General features: G+C 43.8%; 1 protein-coding gene across 1 annotated transcript; it reads left to right on the top strand.

Moving 5' to 3' along the window:
- Positions 1 to 1,137: 1,137 nt before the first annotated feature.
- LOC140553890 (uncharacterized) lies at positions 1,138 to 20,641 on the top strand. Its single transcript, XM_072676708.1, has 25 exons — positions 1,138 to 1,206; positions 3,191 to 3,256; positions 3,706 to 3,829; positions 3,954 to 4,053; positions 6,842 to 6,964; positions 7,236 to 7,352; positions 9,995 to 10,155; positions 10,610 to 10,756; positions 11,023 to 11,125; positions 11,256 to 11,381; positions 11,656 to 11,835; positions 12,448 to 12,692; positions 13,044 to 13,478; positions 13,714 to 14,071; positions 14,270 to 14,436; positions 14,767 to 14,863; positions 14,946 to 15,301; positions 15,599 to 17,141; positions 18,122 to 18,244; positions 18,558 to 18,686; positions 18,819 to 19,011; positions 19,226 to 19,350; positions 19,531 to 19,721; positions 19,828 to 19,961; positions 20,391 to 20,641. The coding sequence occupies exons 1-25, from the start codon at positions 1,188 to 1,190 to the stop codon at positions 20,621 to 20,623; spliced, it is 5,595 nt and encodes a 1,864-aa protein (XP_072532809.1). The 5' UTR covers positions 1,138 to 1,187; the 3' UTR covers positions 20,624 to 20,641.
- The last annotated feature ends 1,320 nt before the right edge of the window (positions 20,642 to 21,961 follow it).

Here is a 21,961-nt window from a genome sequence, read left to right as displayed (position 1 = left end):
AAGTGAGGGATCATGGTTCTGCGGGCACACGGTGCCATCGCCACATTTGTGGTGAATGCATCACTCTGATGGTAAACGCAAGAGTGAGTTAATCAGCCTATCAGCTTTGTGTGGTTCACTTGCTCCTTGAATATCTAAGGAAGCGCTATATACCTTTTCCACATACCTGAGACCCCTGAGATCACCGGTTTCAGACCACTAAAAGCAATTCTAAAATCATATCATTAAAATGGTGGAAGGATACATGCAGGGTGTGGTGTGGCAAGAAAAAGTCCCCAAAGAAAATGTATACATGTATTTTACTCAGATTTGATCTATTTTATCATCGACATCACATATAAAACCACATTTTAGAAGTACCACTGGCTATGCAGGCGTCCATAAATTCATACACTATATGTCCAAATGTTTGTGGACACCCCTCCCAGTGAATGCATTCTAGTCTCTGTAGAGACGTATCCTTGCCTAATGCCAGGTATGAAGCCTCCAGCACTGAGATGTGGAGCAGTGGAGCTGTGTTCACTGGAATGATGGATGGTCCCTCCATCCCATACTTCTGTGCTTTCAATGAATGCAATCAAATCCTTACAGCAATGCTCCGAAATGTAGTAGAAAGTCTTCACCCCTGGCCAGTAGAGACAGTTACCCTAACAAAAGGGTATATATATATATATATATATATATATATATATATATATATATATATATATATATATCATATATATATAAAGGCAGGATAACCTCAAAAATGACATTTTTAATACCTTGATTTAATAACTTGATTTCAGAAGATGCAGTGAAGGAGCAGGTGTCCCAATACTTTTGTCCATATAGTGTATATACAGTACTAAAACATATATGAAAACACTAGCAGCTATGAACTGCTTCCCTAATACTAACTGGTGGAACTAGGAATGTGTGTGTGTGTGTGTGTGTGTGTGGGTGTGGGGCTGGCGCTGCTGTCTCCGCCCTGCAGGCCCGGAGTTGATAAAGCCGCTCCTCCTGCACCTCTCTCTCCCTCATTCCCCTTCTCTCTCTCCCTCCCTCCCTCCCTTCCTCCGTCACTCTCCATCCACCATGGCGGCCAGACGGAGCATCACCCTATGTCCCGAGGCTCTCCCTGCGGCTTGAACAGCCTCGTACCCGGCCTAAACCCCTCCAGCGTGTGTGAGAGAGCGTGTGTGGAGATGAGCGGGAGTTCAGCAGGTAAGCAAGTGCAGCAGGAGTGCTGTGTGTCTGGACGCTCGCCGCTTTCTAACTTAGTCCAGAAAGAGAGGAAAAGCGGAGCTGTGTATGATTCAGTCCCTGAACTTGAGCTTCTCCTCGCTGGTACGTGAGTGTGTGTGTGTGTGTGTGCGCGCGCCTCTGTAGTGTCTCTGCTCCTGAAGACCCTCAGTCTGGTGGGGGTCTGGAGTTTGGTGGCGGTGGTGGTGGTGGTGGTGGAGTTGCTGCTCTAGCGCTAGTGTACTGGGAGAGCTGGGTTGCCAGGCGGGTGTAAACTCCCCCTTTTCTTCCACACACGGGCGTTAGTTTAAATGGATGCTGTAACTTTTAGCTGGCGAGCTCTGTTTATTTATTAATTCATGTTAAAATTAATTGTAATCGTATTACTGTGGGAAATATATTCAAGTAGCTAAATAAGGATCTTTGCCGGTACAGACCAAAGCAAAACACGATGAATATTAACTGTAGTGCTTAGCTGGATATCTTGAGGGGAAAAGGCAGCTAGATAGCTGTAGTATTACTGAAGACCAAAACTTTGGCTTGCTTTTAATTTTTAATTAAAATATAATATTTTTAAGTAATGTAAATGATTCTGTGGCACCTCAGTTTCTTAATCTTGAGTAAGTAATGAACAAGGCCTGGTTGTATAACTTCTGGCACTACTACTGGTAAGAATAGTGGGAGTGCTGTTTCCACTTCTGTTAGAATTTTTCAAGATGGGCCCTGACTGAGTTTTGGGGCATGTCCATAAGAAACACTGATTTCAGTTTTTTATGTAATGGTTTATTCTCATTTGCGCATGAAAATGCATGCTGCATTGCTGTTGTCACGTCCATACTTTGCTCGCCTAATTTTCAAACTCTGTTCTTTGTTAAAGTGATGCAAAAAAAAAAAAAAAAAACAACTTGAGAACTTGCTCCCCTGGTGCCAAAGAAAAGGACTTTCCCAAGGTGCCCATGTTAACAACCAAAACCCCTGGAATAGAAACCTTCACTGAAAACCTAAGAGAAGGGCTTGGAGGAAGCGCTGCTCTCGGACCCTTTCTACTGAGAGTTCAACATTGCGTGGTCTCTGTGCCATTCGTTCAATCTGTCTGCAAGGACACGGACTTTGTCGTCGAGATGCAAATTCTGTTAATGAATCGATGGAATTTTAAATATTTTTTTGATCTGCTCGTGGCTATTTATCTGATCATAGTAGTAATTTGTTTGACTCTGCCATCACAAGCTCTCTACTGGCATTTTAATGCCATTTTGTACACTATTGCAATACTCCAATTTAGGGTCTGTGAAAATGAATCTGGGCTTGGTGAGGGATTTCATTAGGGTGTGTATTCAAAAGGTTCACTCAGTGATCGCTCTCTGATCTTAGTTAGCTAACAAAATTGTCATCAAGAAGGAGCTTGTGCATAAATCTAGAGCAGAGTTTCAGATTTGGAGATCCAGACTGAAGGAGCCGAAAGCCTTGTAGTCAAATCTCACATTCTTGAGGTTGGCACTGACCAAATGGATGTTAATGAAGCATTTCATACATCCTCAGTTAGTTTTCTGATGCTATTCCGGTGGTTAATTTGTTCAGATATCTTGGAGCAGGGAAGTCCCCTCCCTAAATGATGACGTTAATCAGTCAAAACTGGTCCCGCTAATACAAATTATTCATAATTGGGCATTAATGTCAGTTTCTGGGACCAACTATTTGGTTTCGATACCTGTTTAATGGGAAATGTCCGCTTATTGAGCTTACCTCTATTTAATGTGGTAATTGGGGTGAAGGATTTGCCTTTAGTAATGTCCCCCCCTGCCCCACCCCACCCCCCAAAAAAAAAAATCCGATTTAGGTATTAAATTGGATTTAGGCCACTTTCACCTGCTGTATGGATTCACTCAAGATTGTTTGGATGTTTAAGGTAGTTTAATGTCCAATGAACAATAAGGTGCTGATGCAGAATGTTTGCCTGTGTTTGCAGAAGTGCCCAGCAGGCTGGTTTTGCCTCGGGATCATGTGCTTCGTTCTGGTGCAGTCACATACCCAGGTAATCTATTCACTTGCATTTGTGTGTGTGTGTGCGTGTGAGACCTCAATTTTGTATCCTATGGTTTTCCATTGTTTCGACCAGAAGATATGAAATTTAGCAAAAATGAATACAGGAATAGTCAATTGTACATTTCATCAGACCTTCAAAGTTAACAAATGCAAGATTTTAACATGTTAACCAGTTAGGGGCCAGCTAAAAAGCATCTTGTACGAATGTTCACCGGTGGTCAGTTGTAGCCTCTGCATACGCCAGCATGTGTACAAGTTCTGGAGTTCAGTTAAATGTTCCAGGTGTCTGTATTCCAATACTGAAGCCTCTATTGGCTGAGCTGAAACCAAACCTGTTGGTAATGAGAAGTTTGTGGCTTACTGGAGTTGTTGGCGTGATGTAAACTGCTGTAGCAGGCGTTAGCTTTTTGTATGTATTGATTTAATTTTTGCCCACAGGTGTGTTTGACCAGCATGGCTGCCCTCTGGTCATGTTCCCAGCAGAGTCTCAGGATAAGCTTGTGTCCGATCTGACCAAAGAGGAGGTGGCCGACTTCATCAGCTACTTCCTGCGCCTTCACAGGTGTGTAGGAGATGGTGCACCGGTAGCGCTGCAACTGATGATTATTTCCATAAAAAAAAAACCTGAGCTTTTAATCAGCTAATCTACCTATTCCATTTTCTTTTATTCCTCTCTCTTCTCTCAGTAAAAGTAAAGAGGAGTGCTTGGTGTCAGTTGTTGCTGATCTAAGAGAAGCCAACCTCAGCATCGCCAGACGAGTGGCTGAAAGTCTTCTGTTGTTGGAGGTAAACTCTCCTCCTGATTGCTGTAGCTGCTGCTTCAGGGCATATCGGAGCACGAGGGCTGCACACGTCACAGCTCAGACCTCACTTAACTCATTTAAGTTCAAGTTCAAGAGGCTTTGTTGTCTCAGCCACATACAAGTACACAGTGAAGCGCAATGGTGTTTCTTCAGTGTAGTGTTGTGGTGTTTTATGGTGCAACGCATAACGCAACACTATGCAAGGCTACTTGCAGTGTAAATAATACATTTGGAGGATAGTATGCACAATAAACAGACAGGACAGAGCAGCACCAACCAAGGTGCAGAGATGAATCGGTCAGATTGTAGCATATATGAACCCAGCGGTTACTGGCATACTGCTAAGCAACTAACTACTTGGATGTCCTCACTATTCACTGTGGGGTCTTGTGATCAAGGAAGTTGCAATTCCCAAGGCATACAGGGATGCAGCTGCTCAGAATGCTATCTAAAGTCCCTCTGTGGAATATGATGAAAATTGGTGGCAGAAATGAGCTTTCCTGGAAAGTAGTAGGTGCTACTGGGCTCTCTTGGCTATGGCTATGAACCTTGTAAGGTAATTCGCAATGTGAACAGCAAGTAACTTTGTGTTCCTGGTCTGTGGCAGCCGTTTGAGTGTAAGGGAGAGCAGGCAAACCTGGATGAACCAGACAAACTAAACATCCCTGAAAAGTCAAATGGTACTAAAAACATTCACTTGACTCTGTGCTTCCATGTATGACCCTCTAAACGTGTGATTTGAGCCTCAGTTATCGGGGACATAGTCTGTGCTTTGGTGTTTAACCTGTTGGTTAACTTATCTAAGCCTATATGGCAAGTCCAAACAGATGGCAGAACTGATCTCATTTTGCCTTTATTCCACATCAGTCGCAGATCCTGGCTGTTAACATCTGTTCCAAGCCGTCTGGGTACTTGTGAATAAACGGGTTCTCCAAAACTGCTGGAGACATGAGTACTGGTTGGGCTGCCTTGTCAGAGCATGCAACCTTGGTGTGTGTTTACAGGTAATAATGCTTTTAGTCAGCAGGTAGGGAATTTCAATAGGATAAAAGCACCATATGAGCAAATGCTCCTAGCGAAAGTATAGGCTGGACATTTGGATAGCCTTGCTGTTCAACATTGTGGGTCTGTGCTTGAGCAGATCCTCAAAGTAGCGCACAAGTACTAGCACCGGCATTTTCTTAAAAATTGTGACCCTCTGCCCTTCGAAATGCCAGGATCAACTTGGATCCTTGTGTGATCCTTGTGAATGCCTCATTTGTTTTGGTTTGACCAGAAAAAATATGACCTGCTAACAGAAACCAGCGAGTCTTTCTCCTTTAAGACGCATGTTATTCCACAGCTGTATTGAGAACATCAACGCATAGTGACGTGTTAATTTGATTAACTGGGTTCCTTAAATGCTGTGGAACTTTGCAAATTGATTTACACAGCAAAGGTTTCTGAAGGGCTGCTTCCGCTGTTTTCTTTTTACTAGTGTAGCATCACATCTCCTCAATCTGTCCCCCCGTAATCTCATTATATAACTGTCTTTGCTGCTTATTGTTCTGAGGACACCGTTGAGTTCTCTCCACCCGCTGTGCGTCATTTCCCTCCGCCTCTAACAGAGTTTGGGAGGTGTAAGGAGTCACATGTGTGAGGAGAGGGTCATATGCCTACACTTATCTAATGAAGAGTTCAGACTGAGTGCCCTTATCTCCCCTACATCACTGCAGAAACAGTCCACACGCACACTCCCCCTGCTGCTCAGTAGCAGCTAATCACCACACCAGTCAGTCTAAGGTGGTGTAATGTGTGTACTTTTCTGATTTACGGTCCAATTAACCAAATTTCCTCTACAGTTTAAATGGGTAACCAGAATGTAAAACGTGATGGTCTTTTGAGATGGTCCTCATTATTCCATTCACTTTACAATGCCAGTTCCACGCTCAGCAAAACAGACCCTGAGCATGATTCTACCACCACCATGCTTAACAGTTGGTACAGTGGTGTTTGAGTTGAATGCCTCACCTTCACTTCTTCAAACATACCTTTTAGTCATTGTGACTGAACTTGCTCCATCTTTCTCATCTGACCATAAAACATTTCTCGAAGGCTGTAATGGGGCCTTGTGAAGTTAGAGGTTGGAAGTGATGTGTAGTATAGTGTATGTATAGTTTTTTTACTAAAGACATTTTCACATTTGAACTTCAAAAAATATCCAGAGAATCCGGTCAAAACATTATCCGGAGTTGCCCTTTCATGTGTACTGTGCAGCCAGAGATCTTCGATGTCGGACACCTTTTCACTACAGGATCTGTTCCACAGGCAAGGCATGACTTGCTGTGAATTCTACACAAAATGACGTCTCTATTCACACATGGACTCTCTTTGATATTACGCCCACTCTGTACTGGATGTCTGGCTAGATAAAGTGCAACATCCTCACAGTGATGCTCCAAAATGTATTAGTAAGGCTTAAGGTTTTTTAAAGTTTTTTTTAAAATAAATAAGTGTATGAGCAAATGTCCTCATATTGTTGTCCCTATATTTTATATTGTACACAGTGTAAAGAAATTATTAAAATCCAGATATTGCCATGATTTAGGTCAATGATTAGTGTATGGACTACAACTGTACAGTTAAATCATGAACCCATTAAATGATTACTGTTTAAGGAAATGTATTATTAGTTTGAGTTGTTGCGGGTTGAGGATTAATGATTGAATTAGTTAATGTAACTTTATCTTGAGGGTTTATGATTTGAGATTTTATGGTGTTGAATCCGGTAGCTGCACAGGCGGACGGTCCACTCTGTGTACGTGGTTCAGCCCAGGAAGCGAGATGTGCTGAAGCTGCTCCAGAAGCTGCTGCTGCCGAAGAAAACCAACCACTCCACGCACAGCGCTTACAAGGTAGTGTCTGATTCCTCAGATATCTTTCAGTGGGGAAGGCTGTACACACAGCATGTTGAACCCTGGTTTGGTCAATGTATAGTAGGCCTCGGCCATAGAGCGATATAATCTGACATTGGTGATGACTGCCATGTAAGCTTCCAGTGCTTTAGGTGGGATGTTTGTGTTGGGAAGAGAACTGGTTGTCAAATAAGGATTCTGTGCTCATGTGGGAATTGTTCTTTCTGGTGTGTTGACAGACACTTGTGTGTATGTGTTTTTGTTGAAACAGTGTGTGTTCCTTAAAGAAGTCTGTGAGCTGTGGAACTACATTGACCGTAGCCAGTTGACGGCCAGTCTGGGAGGATATCTTGTCTACTGCCACAGCAGCTGGGTCAGCTTCGTCAAGGTCAGCACTAATCTCTATGTTCAGTCTGCACTCAATGAGGCCCTGTTCACACCAGGTCACTTCATTCATCTTGAGGATCAGGATTGTATCTGGATAAGACAGTCAAACATGGCAAGTGTAAACGCATCCAACACTGATTTATAACAGATACAAATCCCATCTCACTTCAGGAGGTAGTCTGAGACGCATTTGAGCCACGTTAGAGCAGCATAAACTCATTTGTCCAAGAGACCTTCAACAACTGAAACACCTCCCCTTGCAGTATGTCACTGGGCAGTGGTTGGTGTAAAAATTTGAATTTCAAGGTAGCAAAAATCTTTAGCATCTTTGATCATCTGACCAGACACGCAGCGTAAAAGCATGTGATTAAAATCTTATCAGAATACAATCCAGATACAAGTCACATGAAGTGACCAGGTGTAAGCTGGGTCTGAGTAGTGTTAGTTTTATTGTGCGTGTGTCTGTGTGGGATGTGTGAGTGGGCAGAAATACGTATAGAGTCTCAGAGTTTGATGCAGACATTCTGAATGAACAATGCTGGAAGCTGGATGGCATTAACAGGCAGAAATGCATTCTCGTGAGGGACCTGTATGGCAGACATGCATAACAAACAGTCCAGTGTTTTAGCCATGTTGGCCTGGCATCTCCTGTAGTAAACTAGAGAAACGCACATCTGAGAACATGTTTTGGCTGATCCACTGAATCTGAGGTCAGTGATTAGTCATGTTACTTTGTTTGTTTCAATTAGGATTTAATTTAAAATGATTCAACGCATTAAAATGATTTAAACACTTTAGATTCTCTTCAGTTTGATTTTTTTTTTTTTGCATAATGCTTGGAAATACAGCAGATGCAGTCTTGTCTGGAGAAACCGTTTACTTGGTAGTGAAGTATAGACAATAAGACAGCTTTAAAAAAAGAAAAAAAACAATTCTGTTTAACAGTCATTTTTGATGTTCCTAAACTTTAATGTTTACCATTTTATTCATTTTAGGTTGCAGATGAGATTTTGAAAGCTGATGTTTAACATTTTTATTGGTATTTTAGTTTGGCCAGTAGTGATTGTCCAAATTCCGTGCAGTCCTTTAAAGCATTGCTGTTTGTTGTGCGTCTGTATATGGAGCAGAATGTGCATTTTCAGGATCATGTGATGCATGCTTCCCACACACACATCAGTGCACAACAGACCATGAATGCCATAATTTGAGTCATGTGAGTTTGTGGGTGTGTGGGAGTCCAGGGAGGAGGTGGGGTTCAAGCCTTAATGGCTGAGACTCTTGGCCAAATGGAAGAGCGGGAGACTTGTTGCATAAGTCTTGTGTGTTTACACAGATACACTTTCAGTCATATGATGTGTGAGAGCTGGTTCTGCACGCTGCTCTTCCTCCGCACACTCCAAGCAGCTGAATTGAATCTCATACAAAACTACAGCTGTGAATCAGCACGGACACGTTACTGTCCAGTACTTAATGATTTGGGTGAATCTGAGGTTTTCTGCTTCAGGATATACATGTACCATACCCTTCTGCTATGGCTGCCAGAGAGACAGAACATACAAGTAAAACAAGACAAGTTTATGCCACATGAGCGCTCTTGAACCAGTCAGGGCTGAGCTTCTGGTCACTCAGCTGAGTGTCCCTGCTGGTCAAGCTTTCTGATTGAGATGGACACCTCCGGTCTTTTCAGTCTTCAGTGGAACAGTGGTTCAGTGGTGGTTCCTGGTATAAAAACCATATACACTTATCAGTAGTGTTTGAGTTTGTAGAGTTGCTAGGGTGTTGCTATTCTGTCCCAGGTGGTTGCTTGGATGTTGCTAGGTGGTTTCCATGGTATTTCTTCTGGTTGTTGTAATGTTTTGCTTGCTAGTTGCTCTGGTAGTCCAGGGGGTAAGATTTTACTACATAGTTGATGCATGTCTGATGGTTGCTGGGGTGTTGCTTCTAGGTGGTTGCTATGGTGTCCCACAGGGTTTCTAGGATGTTGCTGTTACATGGCACAAATTCTGCTGCCCAAAGTGCTACCATTTGTTGCTATGGGGAGAAAATTTGGTTGGATAACTGTGTTGCACAATCCGGCATTTGTGTATGTTTATAGATGACCCTCCTGCACCTGCGTCACCTGCTGCGTAAGAGCTTTGATCCTGCAGCTCATGAATGAAGCTCCACACTACTGTTACCATGGTGAATCACACACGCTGGTCATTCACCTCATTAGCAACTGAATTGCATGCTCGCGCTCTTTCCGGTTCTGGTCTTGCGCGCTCGCTCTTTCATTCTGGCTTCTTTTGCTCTGCATAGTCAGACATTTTGGATGTTGCTGCGGCGGCTGTCGGTGTGTTCTGTCTTATGCAGTTCTGGTGATGCTTTGCTGATTTACTGAACTGTAATCAGAGCATTTGTAAGTGTTTTCATTAATGGACTGTTTGGCTGGACCGGTTTTTATCGTGTGCTTGCCTGTGTCTTCTGCGGGTGAGTAAATATTTAAAACTAGCTTTGGCCTAATTCTGCGTTCAGCATGTAAGTAGTTGTAGATGGTGCGTGGGCGAGTGGGGGTCTGGAAATGACTGAACTAGGGTGAATTTTTGGAAGGGGGGGAGGAAGGCGTATAACCACATTTGTAACATTTGGTGTGTGTGTTTGCAGGAGATAGACAGTTTTGTGCAGGAGTTTGTGGCGGTGGTGCGGAGGTTACCGGTATGCATCAGCGCTCTGCAGTCTGTCTCCGTGCTGCCGGTTCCTGCAGACCCTAGCACACTCGCTCACTTCTACTCCAGCAACCAGGCTCAGCTCCAGCAGATACGCAGGTAACGCACACGTGCACACATGTCCCATACACAACTTACTCTCACATTTTCTTTAATTCTGGGGGTCAATAGACTTTATAGAGCCGATATCAGTAGCAACTGAATTGAAAAAGAATTGATTGATGGTGGTTTAGCACCGCCTGTTTGGCCTGTTGCAGTTTAGCCTGTCCATTTAAGGTGTTTTGCTGACGGTATGTATCGGAGTTTGGAAAGGAAGGTATTGGAAATGAAGTGCTGTTGTGTTCCAGGCTGTTGGGAAGCAAATGACTCGTCGCAGCTTATTCCATGCAGCTGAAGACAGTCAGCTTTGTTAAACCTCAAGTCATCCATGTGAAATTAATGTGCAACGTTGGTCTTTGTTTGGCTGCTGAATGCTGCTTTTGTCTCTGACCACAACCACCCCCCCAATCTCACACTGTACCTCTTTCACGCTTGCTGTCTGTCTACGTCTCAGTGATCTGGGGCTGGATGAGTTGTTGAGGAGGTGCGAGCGTGTGCTGGAGAAGTTTCGTTGCCCCGAGAGTGATCAGTGTTATCAAGCCATGGTGGGAACTCACCTCTACACACACACTGCGCTGGAGATGCTGCACAACTATGAGAGGTATGCACAAGACGCTAGCTGTAGTGCAACAACATGGCACGCCCATGTCATCCCAAGCCATACCTGTACCCCCCCACCCTGGTTACGCCACACCAGTGTTCCCCCAGGTCCCCTCTGGTCATGCAAGACTAACTTCAGAACTGTGTGCAATTGGAAGTCCGGTGTGGTGGATTAAGAGTGCGCGTTGTCCACTTACCCGTCTACTTATCCCTCTGCTTCCCTTTTCTCTCACACACTCTATCTTGTGCGTTTTGCTTCTAATGTAGAATAACTGCAGCAGTGGAGAAGGTGGAGTTGCTATGGCAGCAGGCGTTCTCTAAAGCACGAGTCCAGTTGCAGCTCCTTAACCTTCAGAAAGAAGCACAACAGGTTGCAAACAACCACATGCTTTTTAAAACTAAAACTTCACTTTCTGTCCATGTCCTTTCTTTTCCCTGTGCATTGAATATTTCATTGAAACTTGATTTAATTCAGATTTAATGTGGGATTTCACACTCAGGTGGAGTCTCAGATGGAGGGTGTGTGGCAGAAGCTGCAACCGTTTAGCACTGAGACCATTGCAGACGGCAGCAGCGCTGAAACACTGAAGCTGGAGTTTGAAGCATCTGTCTACACACATGCTATGGTAATGCAGCACTGCACTGTGGGAGGCTGCTCAGACCAGCTGTATACACGAGCGAAATGAGCTATTACTTATTTACATAAGCATTGTAGCTTCATAATTGCTGGGGTATAACCTTTCGTTACTTGTTGGGTACATTAGCCCTATAGCGCCAGTGCTACATTAGCCTTGTTAGAAAAAGTATTTTTTTCACTGAACTGTTGCTTTAAGGGAGTAGTTTTAGTGATGGTGTATTTAGTTGCTTACATGAATTGTGTGGTTTGTTGTAACTGTGTAGGCCCTGGTGCGGCGTGCAGAAGATGTGATCCACACATTGGTGGAGAATGTGGGTGAGCGCAGCGTTAAGGAGCAGTGGGTGGTTGAGCTAGAGCAGAAGAAGGAGCGGTTTAGATCAGCGGTGGAGCTTCAGTACAGCAGCATCCGCACTCAATGTATCTTCCACCAGTGCTACAATAAAGTAAGCTATTGATTTATTTTTTATTATTATTTTTTTAAATAATAAAATCTGTCTGTTTTGAAGTTTGTGTAGCTTGTTTGCGTTTTATACGCCCTGCAAACTGAGTTGATCTAAACTGTGGTTGAGCTGGTCCTGACAAAGAAAAAGCAGCCTCTTTCAGGTTTTGCTGGACTTTGCTAGCAGCATAGCGCTCAACTACGCCAGCAAGCCAAATACCCCCAAATACTTCTGTAAAAATTTAGGTCATCCTCTAAATTGATGAATTTAAGTTTGTTGCATTACTAGAGAAAATGTTGGATTTGTGCTTATGTAAGAAAAACAATGGCTTTCCAAGGAGACTTTGTTCCTGTTTTTATTGGTCTATTGGTTCAAATATTTTTATCACTAGGGATGTCCCAGTGGCCCAGGATCAGAATGATCCTACTGGTCACTGTTGAAATATTTTTTACATTTTTATTTCATTTCATTTTTTTATCCGACCCATGTAAAGGCAGCCGCAGTCTTTTTTCAAATTGCCACTGATGCAGCATCAACCTGATTCCTACAGGATTTTTTTATGCTAACACTATTAGTGTTATTAATTTGTTACATCATATTTACGGATGTGTGTAGATCCAGAGCTGGTACAGTCTGGCAGTATGTGAGAGTTTTCTGCAGGACCTGCTGTGGGAGACCTGCTGTAACGGGCAGGATAGTCCAGGCGACGTTTTGGCTGGGCGAGAGTGGAGACCTGCGCTGGAGTCGTTTCTCAGGGTGCATACCTGTCCTCAGGTGGAGGAGCTGGTCCACCTAGCACACCTGGCTAACATCATATCTGACCCACAGCTGCAAAATGCAGGCAAACAACTGGCTCACAGGTGTGCCACTGTTCATAGCATTTTCATTTTTTAATCTCCTCTATTTAACATTGTTAACCTGCGTTTTATGCATATCTTAAGCCATGAGCCGCATTGATAAGACTCTACAGTAATGACACTTAGCCATGCCATATGTATAGTGCACACTTGAGTCTTATTCATGAAGTTACTGTGGCAGTGCTCAGCACACTACTGTCGTAAATCTGACGTTCTGTCAGCACGTTCTTGCATATTGCATATATTGTGACTGTTCACATTACAATCATTTAATTATACAGAGACTTTAGAGAAATGGACACTTACATTTACTAAAAGCGTGGTAATAGTGGTGGCTTAATGTGCTGTCTGCAGGTGTATGAACTTAAGGAAGTTGTTGACATCTCCTGGTTCAGCGACCCTTCGTGACCTCCAGCTAGCCCTTCAGTGGCAGTATGAGTACCTGAAGGGCAGTCGTGAGACTGTGAACTCTGACCTCCCTCCTGGGAGAAATGAGTGTGCTGTAACTGTGGACGGGGAACGCAGCGCTCAGAGAGACTCAGGGTTTGTGTCCATCATGCCTCCACTGAAGGCTTCTTCACACCCTGACTTAAATAAACAGGACTGTGCAAAGGATGGTCCGTTGTTCCGGTCAGCAGTGATGCCAGATGCTGGGTCCCTGGTGGGAAAACCACCGTCCCTTAGCTCTTTTGATTCTGGCTTTGAAGGAGCAGGTAGTGGTCAGGTTGAAGGAAAGGAGGGGCCGGACTGCTTACCCAGAATGCTGTACAGCAGAGAGGCAACATCCAGGTAAGAAGTGCACTACCTTTCTTTGAGCTTTAAAAACTTTGAAATGTATAACACAAACAATTAGAGTCTAGCAGATCATTTACTCATTTTTTTTTTTTTGGGGGGGGGGATTAAAATGCTCCTGAATAAAGTGGAAGGACGCCTTTTAAATTGTACTATTCCTCTTGACTTCCATTAAAAGTTAAGTAGGTTTTAGAATGATAAACTTGTTCATATTGGTCACCCCTTTGTCCAGGCTGAAGGTACCCCACCTGCAGATCAGTGAGGAGAATGTGTCCAGTGTGTCTGACTCGGAGGACCTTGACCATGGCACAGCTGGGAGTAATTCTTCAAAAGCGAGTATTCACATCATCCCCAGAATGACCCCAGACTCTCTGAACTTTGAGATAAAGGTGCAGCGGTCAGCCACTCTGCCCAAGAACCCCTGGCTCAGCCTCCCGATGGACAACCTGGAGAGTTCGTACACAGTGACAATCACCCCTTGCTCTCCTGCTCTGCAGAGAGCCATCAACTGCCCCAGCCCCTTAGACCGCTGCCGTGACCAGCCCACTCAGACAGAATCGCGGAGGAGCGTCTACAACACTGAGCAACAGGTACAGTAACATTCATTGGTAGACTAATAAAAACTAGACTAGAACTGCAACTACTGCCACTAGGACTGCAACGATTATTTCTGTAATTAGTTCATGTGACTTCTGCTGCTCAGGTAAGCCCCATCGCCCCCCTACACTACAGAAAGTATATTATGGTCTGTCAGAATGAGTGTTAATTACTGTGAGGGTGTGTTGCAGGATCATGAAGGTAGTTTCCGGGAAGCTGAATTAAGTCCGATCCGAAATGTCCTGTCCAGCACAATGGCAGAGGGTGGAAACGGAGCTGATGGCACAGCAGATGCGTCACATACTCTGCTGTGGGACACCTATGACCTGCATGATGTCAGACACGACACTTGCGACAGGTGTTTTGGTTTGGCTTTAATATTTGAATTGCACTTCTTTTGGCTGTGGATTTTTGCTATGTTCAAAACCTGTTTTGAGGGGGATGTGTGCATGTGATCTGTGTTGAGGATTGTTTTATCCTGCGTTATGAAGACCAGGAGGGGCGTTTTACAAAGCAGGATTTCTCAGTTAGCCAGATAAGTCAATCCTATCCAGTAGGAAAAGATGACGTTCCTAATGGACAATGCTGAACTTTATCTGACTTAAATCCTATGCTGTGAAAAATTGAGGGCTGTGTGCCATTGAAACAGTGTCTTTAGGATTACTTATGTGGGGTTTTGTTTTTGTAGGTTATCTGACAACTCCCTGGGTAACTGGGAGCTGGAGGAGCAGCAGGAGCTTAGAGCTGTGGAGGAAATCCTGGGTCGCACAGCAGGGATACTGCAGGTCAGATGCATCTAATTTTTATTTTTCTGTTTTATTTAATACCCTTAACTTTTCATTTCAAGTTTTTAACCTTTTTTCACAGGAAGAGGAGAACATTTTGGCACAGGAAGTGGCCCTGGACGTTCTGCTGAAAACTGACCATGTGGACAGGCAGTGGCCGCCTTGGAACCACTTGTCTTCCAGTGATCTGGTCGAAGCAGGTGTGATTGGGCTAGAGGATGATCCGGTCTCTCCCCTTCATTTCAGCTACCATGACAAAGTCTCCTCATCTGGGCCGAGTTCTGATGCTTGTTCACCTGCTGACCAGTTCCTGGACCCAGACAGGAGCAGAGTTCTCCAGGAACTCAAAGACCTGCAGGTTCTGGAGGAGCGGATCGTTGAGGAGAAGCTAAAGATCCAGGAGCTGCGGCTCTCTGAGAAAACTCCAGAAAGGAGGAGGTAATGTTGTTAAAGGATGTTAATGTTGGCGGGTTTAAAGACCTTGCTGTGGAATGAAGTCTAATGATTATACAGTTTTGAATTCAGTCATAATCAAACATCAGCGTTATTTTCATGGCAGAAAGTAAATGTGTTTACCCAATTATAATCTAAACGCAGATTTGCACAGTTGATCCGAACAGTAAACACAATTACATTTTCATAATCTAAACAGTAAAATACATGTTGAACAATCATAGGTACAGTACAGACATTTAACCTGTGCAATTTGTTTTTAACCTGGTCTCTTCCTAAAAGGAGGTTCCTGGAGGAGCTGGAACGGGAGAAGAAGGAAGTGGAGGAGATGGAGAGAAGTTTGAGCAGAGAGGTGAAGAGGGAAATGAAGACTAAAAAACGGCCTAGGGGTCCAAAGGTCGTGAAGTGCTCAATCATGGAGATGACCTCGGCGCTACAAAGCTTTAAGGATGAGGATGCTGTGTGCGATGAAGCTTTGCTGATGAACTGCAGACGTCAAACTCAGGAATCGAAAACGTTACAATCTAGCACTTATGTACAGTTATGTTCACCCACACATGGAGCTGCCAATTCCAGACCGTCAGATTCAACCACGGATGAATGTATTCCCTGCATGGACCAAAGTCCACCTCGTACAGCCAAATCTATAGATTTGACAACGGCCGAATTTGATGCCTGTTTAGACTTGAATCAGTTGCATGAAGAATCCACTAATCCCAGGCCTTCTAATTCAGCCCTTGATGAAATTCAGTGTGCAGATGCAAATCAGCCCCCCTGTGAACCTCCCTGTTTAACCATAGATGATTCTACTAAAGCCAGGCCTTCTAATTCAACCCTAGATGAAATTCAGTGTGCAGTCTCCAATCAGCCTCATGAAACACCACTTTTAACCACAGAAGATTCCACCAGTTCCCGGTCTTCTGAATCAGTCCTAGATGAAATAATTCAAGACTTAAATCGGATAGTTTTAGACCACCTTCATAAAGATGCAGACGCTGTTACTGATTCTGTAATGAAGGAACCCTCCAACAGTGACTTATATTTGAGTTCGGATTATCAGGATAAACACAGCGATATTTTACCATCAAGTGATCCTCCAGTAACTTGTACTGGACCTGAGAAGAACGAAACATCCAACTCTACTTCCACCACTGGAGTTCCAGAGAGCCCATCTGAAACTGGTCAGCAGATGGAAGATACCCTTTTGGGTGCCTCCGGATCAGGCATGAATGAAAATCCATCTGAGAGCGTGCTAGAAAGCTGCAAAACCACAACGTCAGAAACCCATTCAGAAGGCGATTCAGAGCTTTTAGAGGCTTGTCCGGAAAGAGCGGCATTTGATCCTGGTGGTCCTGAACCACATCCTCGTGTGCACAGGCTGGAAAAGCCTCGAACACACAGTGGGGAAAGCTCTATTCCTGAGCAAAACATAGAAATGGACAACCACCAGGACTCCCCTGTAGTTTTAGTATCCACTTTGCTGCCCTCTAGTGGCCCAAAGCCCAAAGAACGCAGAAATCCTCCACCTAGAATTTATCCATCTGCAGCTGAGCACAACCGAAACAATAACAACCCTCGCTGCGCGGATTTGTATCTGCCTGACTCCAAAGCCTTTCTGGCAGAGCCAGTAGCAGAGTGTGTGCATGAAGCTGGTGATCAGGCAGAAATGGAGTGTGAGAGTCTGATGTCTGGGACAGAGTCTAATGAAGTGTGTGAGGAGGCCCATTCCGAAGTGACAAACGCAATGAACGATGAGGGACCCTCAACAAGAACTAGGTGCAGGTCACCTGTCCTGCATCAGCAGCTTGAGATCTTCAGCAGAGAGGTTTGGATTTGAAACTGTTAAAGGAACCGTTTGATGTTAAAACATAAACAAGTCACTGATCCCACATGCAGTCAATCAGCAAAGACCTGTCTGATATCGGTGTGCTTCTTTAGTTTACCATGGGAGATGCTAGGCTAGCTGTGCTAATAAACGCTTAGATTTCAGCTCTGCCTACTCATACACGCAATGTTTTAGTCAAATGGCAGATATTTTACACATTCAAACTAAACCTGGAACATTATCCTCATCTTGTACCTCTCTGAACGCCTCACTTAGTAGTACTACTACACTTTTAAACTGACCGCCATGTGTGGAGTGATGCCACATACTGTGCTGAAGATTAGACTACTGTAAATCATATAATGGTCACCAATCTTCTCTACATAAGGATGCATCAGACGCCTCTCAACTTGCCTTCAGATATTTGTTTGGCAAATCTGTGGTGTAGAACCAGTCCAGTGTTGGCGGCGTTGGGTAGCCTAGCGTCTCCTGTTGTAAACAAAAGAAGCACCCGTCAGATACCGAACATGGCTTGGCTGGTTGACTGCATGTGGAGTCACTGATCAATCCAGTTAATTAGATTTTTGCCAAACTTCTTCCTTGAAATCTGTCACTAGAGTTTAAGATGTGTAAAGCTGTTTTCACTCTGAATCTGGAAAATTCACTACGTGGGGATCTATAAAATTAATATTTTCAACTTTTCTGTGATGCATTAACCAACTCCCAACCCTGCCAATGGGAAGTGCAGTGGTATCTGGTAGTTCCCTCCAACATGGAGGAAAGTCTGAAAGTTTTAGCTGAACGCGAGCGCCTCACTTTTGCACCCAATGTGCCTGCGCTGTTCACTGTGCGGACAGCAGCGAGCGCATACCCTGCGTTCAGGGTGAAAACAGCTTAATAGATTCATTGGAATCAGTTGGTTGAGGTACATGGATGTAAATAATAGCTCTAACTTTAAGTCTGTGTCTGTCTGTGTGTAGATGCGTGATTTTCTCACCCCTGTAGTGCTGGACACTGGCTCTGGATTGGTTAAGGCTGGATTTGCAGATCAAGATCTTCCCTCTTTAATCTTTCCCACTGCCATCGGTGTGCCCAAATACGAGGTATCTCAGTCCTTGATCGATCACTGCTGTGGCTAATCTAATGTGGACTGAAAGGGTGGGCAAATGTGTAGATTAGTGATCTTAACTTTAAAATTGCTTGGTTTTGTGGGAGGTTTTGTTCTGTTTTGTTTCCATATATGGAGTTAATTGTTTTGGAAATTTGAACGAAATGAGGTGGAAATGATTAATAATAAGAGCCAACTTTTTTTTTTGTTGTTGTTGTTGAGTCCTTTAATATTCTAAGATTTTAGACTAATTCATATTGGACAGTAGACTGTTATCAGTCAGTAAAGGTCTGTGTGTTTCTTTGCAGGAGGTGATGAGTGGCAGTGCGCAGCGGGATGTGTATGTGGGTCATGATGCCCAGCACATGCGAGGTGTGCTGACTCTTCATTACCCCCTAAAAAATGGCATCATCAGCAACTGGGATCAGATGGAGATGGTGGGTTTGGGCTGCAGATGATCGTGATCCTATTTTACGATACATTTAGAGGGTTGGACAATAATATTGTACGGTCACGCTGTTGAGTGAGAACTCTACAGAACTCGTGTGTGATTGTGTGTGTATGTGTAGATCTGGCAGCATGTGTTCCAGCAGCTGTGTGTTGATGCTGAGGATCACCCGGTGCTGCTGACGGAGGGCGTGATGAACCCGCAGGTTAACCAGCAGCGCATGGTGCAGCTGATGTTTGAAACCTTTAACGTTCCTCTGACCTTCATCGCTTTGCAGCCTGTACTGGCACTGTATGCTGCTGGACGCACCACAGGTCAGTATGTATGTGTGTATGTATACACCTCAGTACATAGCTATTAATCACGTCTGCAGATAATCAGCAATCCCCACTTCCTGTAGTGTATCACAGTCTGTCAGAATGTGTAGCTTACGAACATTATTTTAAACAATAGAAGATCCATATCACACTTTTTGTAGATTATGGGTTTTTGAGGGTTTACTTGCACTCTTATACTGCTTGTGTGTAGGTGTTGTGTTTGACTCTGGGGATGGTGTTAGCCACAGTGTTCCAGTGTTTGATGGCTACTCTCTGCCTCACGCTGTCCAGCGCTTCACTTTGGCTGGATCTGATGTCACCCTGAAGCTCAAAAAGGTACAGAGAGGGGCCAGACCCCACACACACTGCAGCCTTCCCATCCGGCTTCACATGACCAGATTTGCAGTGCAGTGTCGTTTTAATGTTCATTTCAGACACACTGAACAGTAAAGTCTAGAAATCAAGGCTTTAGCTCCACCCGATGGTGCCACAAATTAACCTTTATTTTGTGTGTAGCTGCTTCTGGAGCAGGGCGTGTGCATGCGGACGTCAGCAGAGTTGGAGATTGTGCGCGAGATCAAAGAGAGATGCTGCTGCGTTGCTTTGGATTATGAGGCGGAGCTTAGCAGAGGGGGTGAGGCCAGCAAGCAGGCACATTACACTCTACCTGACGGACAAGTAGTCTCCCTGACAACAGAAAGATTCAGGTAATACGTTTGCTCTTTTTTGGCTTGTTCTTTCCACTTTCTCTAAGTCTGTACACTAAGGTTTTTTTGTTTGTTTTTCCCATGTTTTCATTTTCTTGTTCTTCAGGGCTCCTGAGATCCTGTTTAGGCCAGAGCTGATTGGCTGTGATCACTATGGGATGCACGAGAGCATTTTCAGATCTGTACTGCAGTCTGATATTGATTTGCGGAGGAGTTTTCTGGGAAACATAGTTCTGTCTGGTACGTATAGGACCTTATCTATTATGTGCTGTGTTGATGTTTTTGGTCACGTTGTCAATCAGTAATTAACAGTTGTGTACATTTAGCTAATGCTGAGTTTAAAGTCTGAATAGCATTTGAGAAATATTTTGGGGGCATTGTACTTTTTACAATTAAGACCATGTGTGTGATTACAGTGGCATTTGTTGCTCCTTCTGCCGTATTGTTTTCTTATGCTTCTTACTTTTAACACTGAAAATGGCTCCTCTATGCAGACAAAACTTAACGAGTTAGTAATACTGCTGCCTGAGAATAGCTAAAGCTAGCAAACACTGCTGTTTCACTACAGAACAGCCTTGCCACTAAATAAAAAAAAAAGCACTGTGGTTTTGTCTACTATTGACCGATTGGTAACGCTGTCCTTATTCTCGTTCATTTTCTCGCACTCAGGTGGTAACACACTGCTGGCCGGTTTGCCAGAGCGTCTGCAGTTGGAGCTGGCTAATTTGGCCCCAGCGGGGGTGGCCGATTGTGTGAGGGTCATTAGCTCCCCTGACCGTGACTTCTCTGTGTGGAAAGGGGGCGCCATTCTCTCCGGCATGCAGACTTTCAGCTCTGCCTGGATCAGCCGTGCGGAGTATGAGGAGTTTGGACCAAACATTGTCCACAGAAAGTGCTTCTGACAACCTGACTTGCAAAAGGGTTGCGACAACTTTTTTTTTTTTTTTTTTTTTTTGGGGGGGGGGGGGGGGGGGGCTTCTGTGACAATTTAGTGCCAAACATTATGAACAGTATGACAATGAACAGTCCTTTTGGGGGGGGAAGGGGTAGGAGGGGATTGACCTTGTCTAGCTCAGGTAGACTTTTGCTCTTAAGTGATGTTTGCTGTATGAAGAGGATGAATGAATGGGTTGTTTTTGAAGTGTTCTTGGAGGTGCGGCTTGTGTTTAAAGTTGAATGTGAACATGGCCTTTGATCTCAACCTCTGAACTGGTGCTGATGAGATCTATTTTTTAAATGATAATGAAACTGGGTTAATATTAAATATGTATTTATGTGAATATAACCTAATTCTATTATACTTTTCAATGTGGTCTGTTTGTGTTTTTTGTTTGTTTGTTTTTCCCCTCCCCTTTTTCACTTCTAATATCTACAGGACCCAGGATAAACTGAGCTCTGCCATTTGCCTTCCACCAGTATGAATTAGCGGTGGTCTTCCACTGTGCCCATTATACCATTTGCACTGGGTTTCATAGAGAGCCATTATGATCATCTCACCTAACTCTTAACTTTGTTTTTTCTTTGTTGTTTGCTTTGAGTGTGAACGTTCATGTTTTTTTTGGGGGGGATTCTGCACCTGTTGCCTTTATGAATATAATTTTTTCCTATTTATCTTGAGTTCAAGCTGTTAATTAGAGGTGCTGGATGTGGAGTTTACTGTATGCTGTGAGACTGATTTTGATCTAAATGCTCTCTCTAAGCCCAGAACCTGAACCCCTGTGGTTTGCTGTGAGTGAAAGTGTTTTGCACATTTGTGTTTTTTGAATTGTTTAATTTTCTCACTTTGTGTGCACACTGGGGGTTAGTCGTGCTAGGGTGTGGTCAGTGGTGGAACTACTCTAAAATGCTACTGGGAAGAAGGTCAGAAGGCTTTTAGAAAGGGAAATGTGGATAGCTCAGTGAGTGTGCTAATTTTGCACCACCGCCTGTTTATACCAGATACTGTGTGTTTTTTTTTTTTTTTTTATTTTTTTTTTTTAATAAATATTTTAATAAGTGACCATTTCACAACTGACTGCTGCTTGATCTAGGTGTCCTCTTTAAAGCAGTGTTTTCCAAACTGCAGTAAAATATGTGCTCAGCCAAGATGTGTTTGGTGTCTGAGGTTTTCTTTAGTCTGTCACTGGAGCTGTGAGACTACTGTAGCTAAGAAGTAATGGAAGCATGTACCCCATCAATTAGCCCTGGTGCTATAGCAGTATGCTGTAGCAGAAGTAATGAAAGCTAGGATGACCAGACAT

The sequence above is a fragment of the Salminus brasiliensis genome, chromosome 1 (assembly GCF_030463535.1).
Source record: "Salminus brasiliensis chromosome 1, fSalBra1.hap2, whole genome shotgun sequence".
NCBI classification, from domain to species: domain Eukaryota; kingdom Metazoa; phylum Chordata; class Actinopteri; order Characiformes; family Bryconidae; genus Salminus; species Salminus brasiliensis.
Note: the sequence above shows the minus strand (reverse complement) of the source record. Positions and strands in the feature narration are given on the sequence as shown.

What these genes read in the sequence shown, in the direction of transcription:
- LOC140553890 (XM_072676708.1), top strand. An exon ending in CTGTCTACACACATGCTATG is followed by an intron (nt 11,382 to 11,655) that starts GTAATGCAGCAC and finishes GTAACTGTGTAG; the next exon opens with GCCCTGGTGCGGCGTGCAGA. An exon ending in GGCAAACAACTGGCTCACAG is followed by an intron (nt 12,693 to 13,043) that starts GTGTGCCACTGT and finishes TGCTGTCTGCAG; the next exon opens with GTGTATGAACTTAAGGAAGT.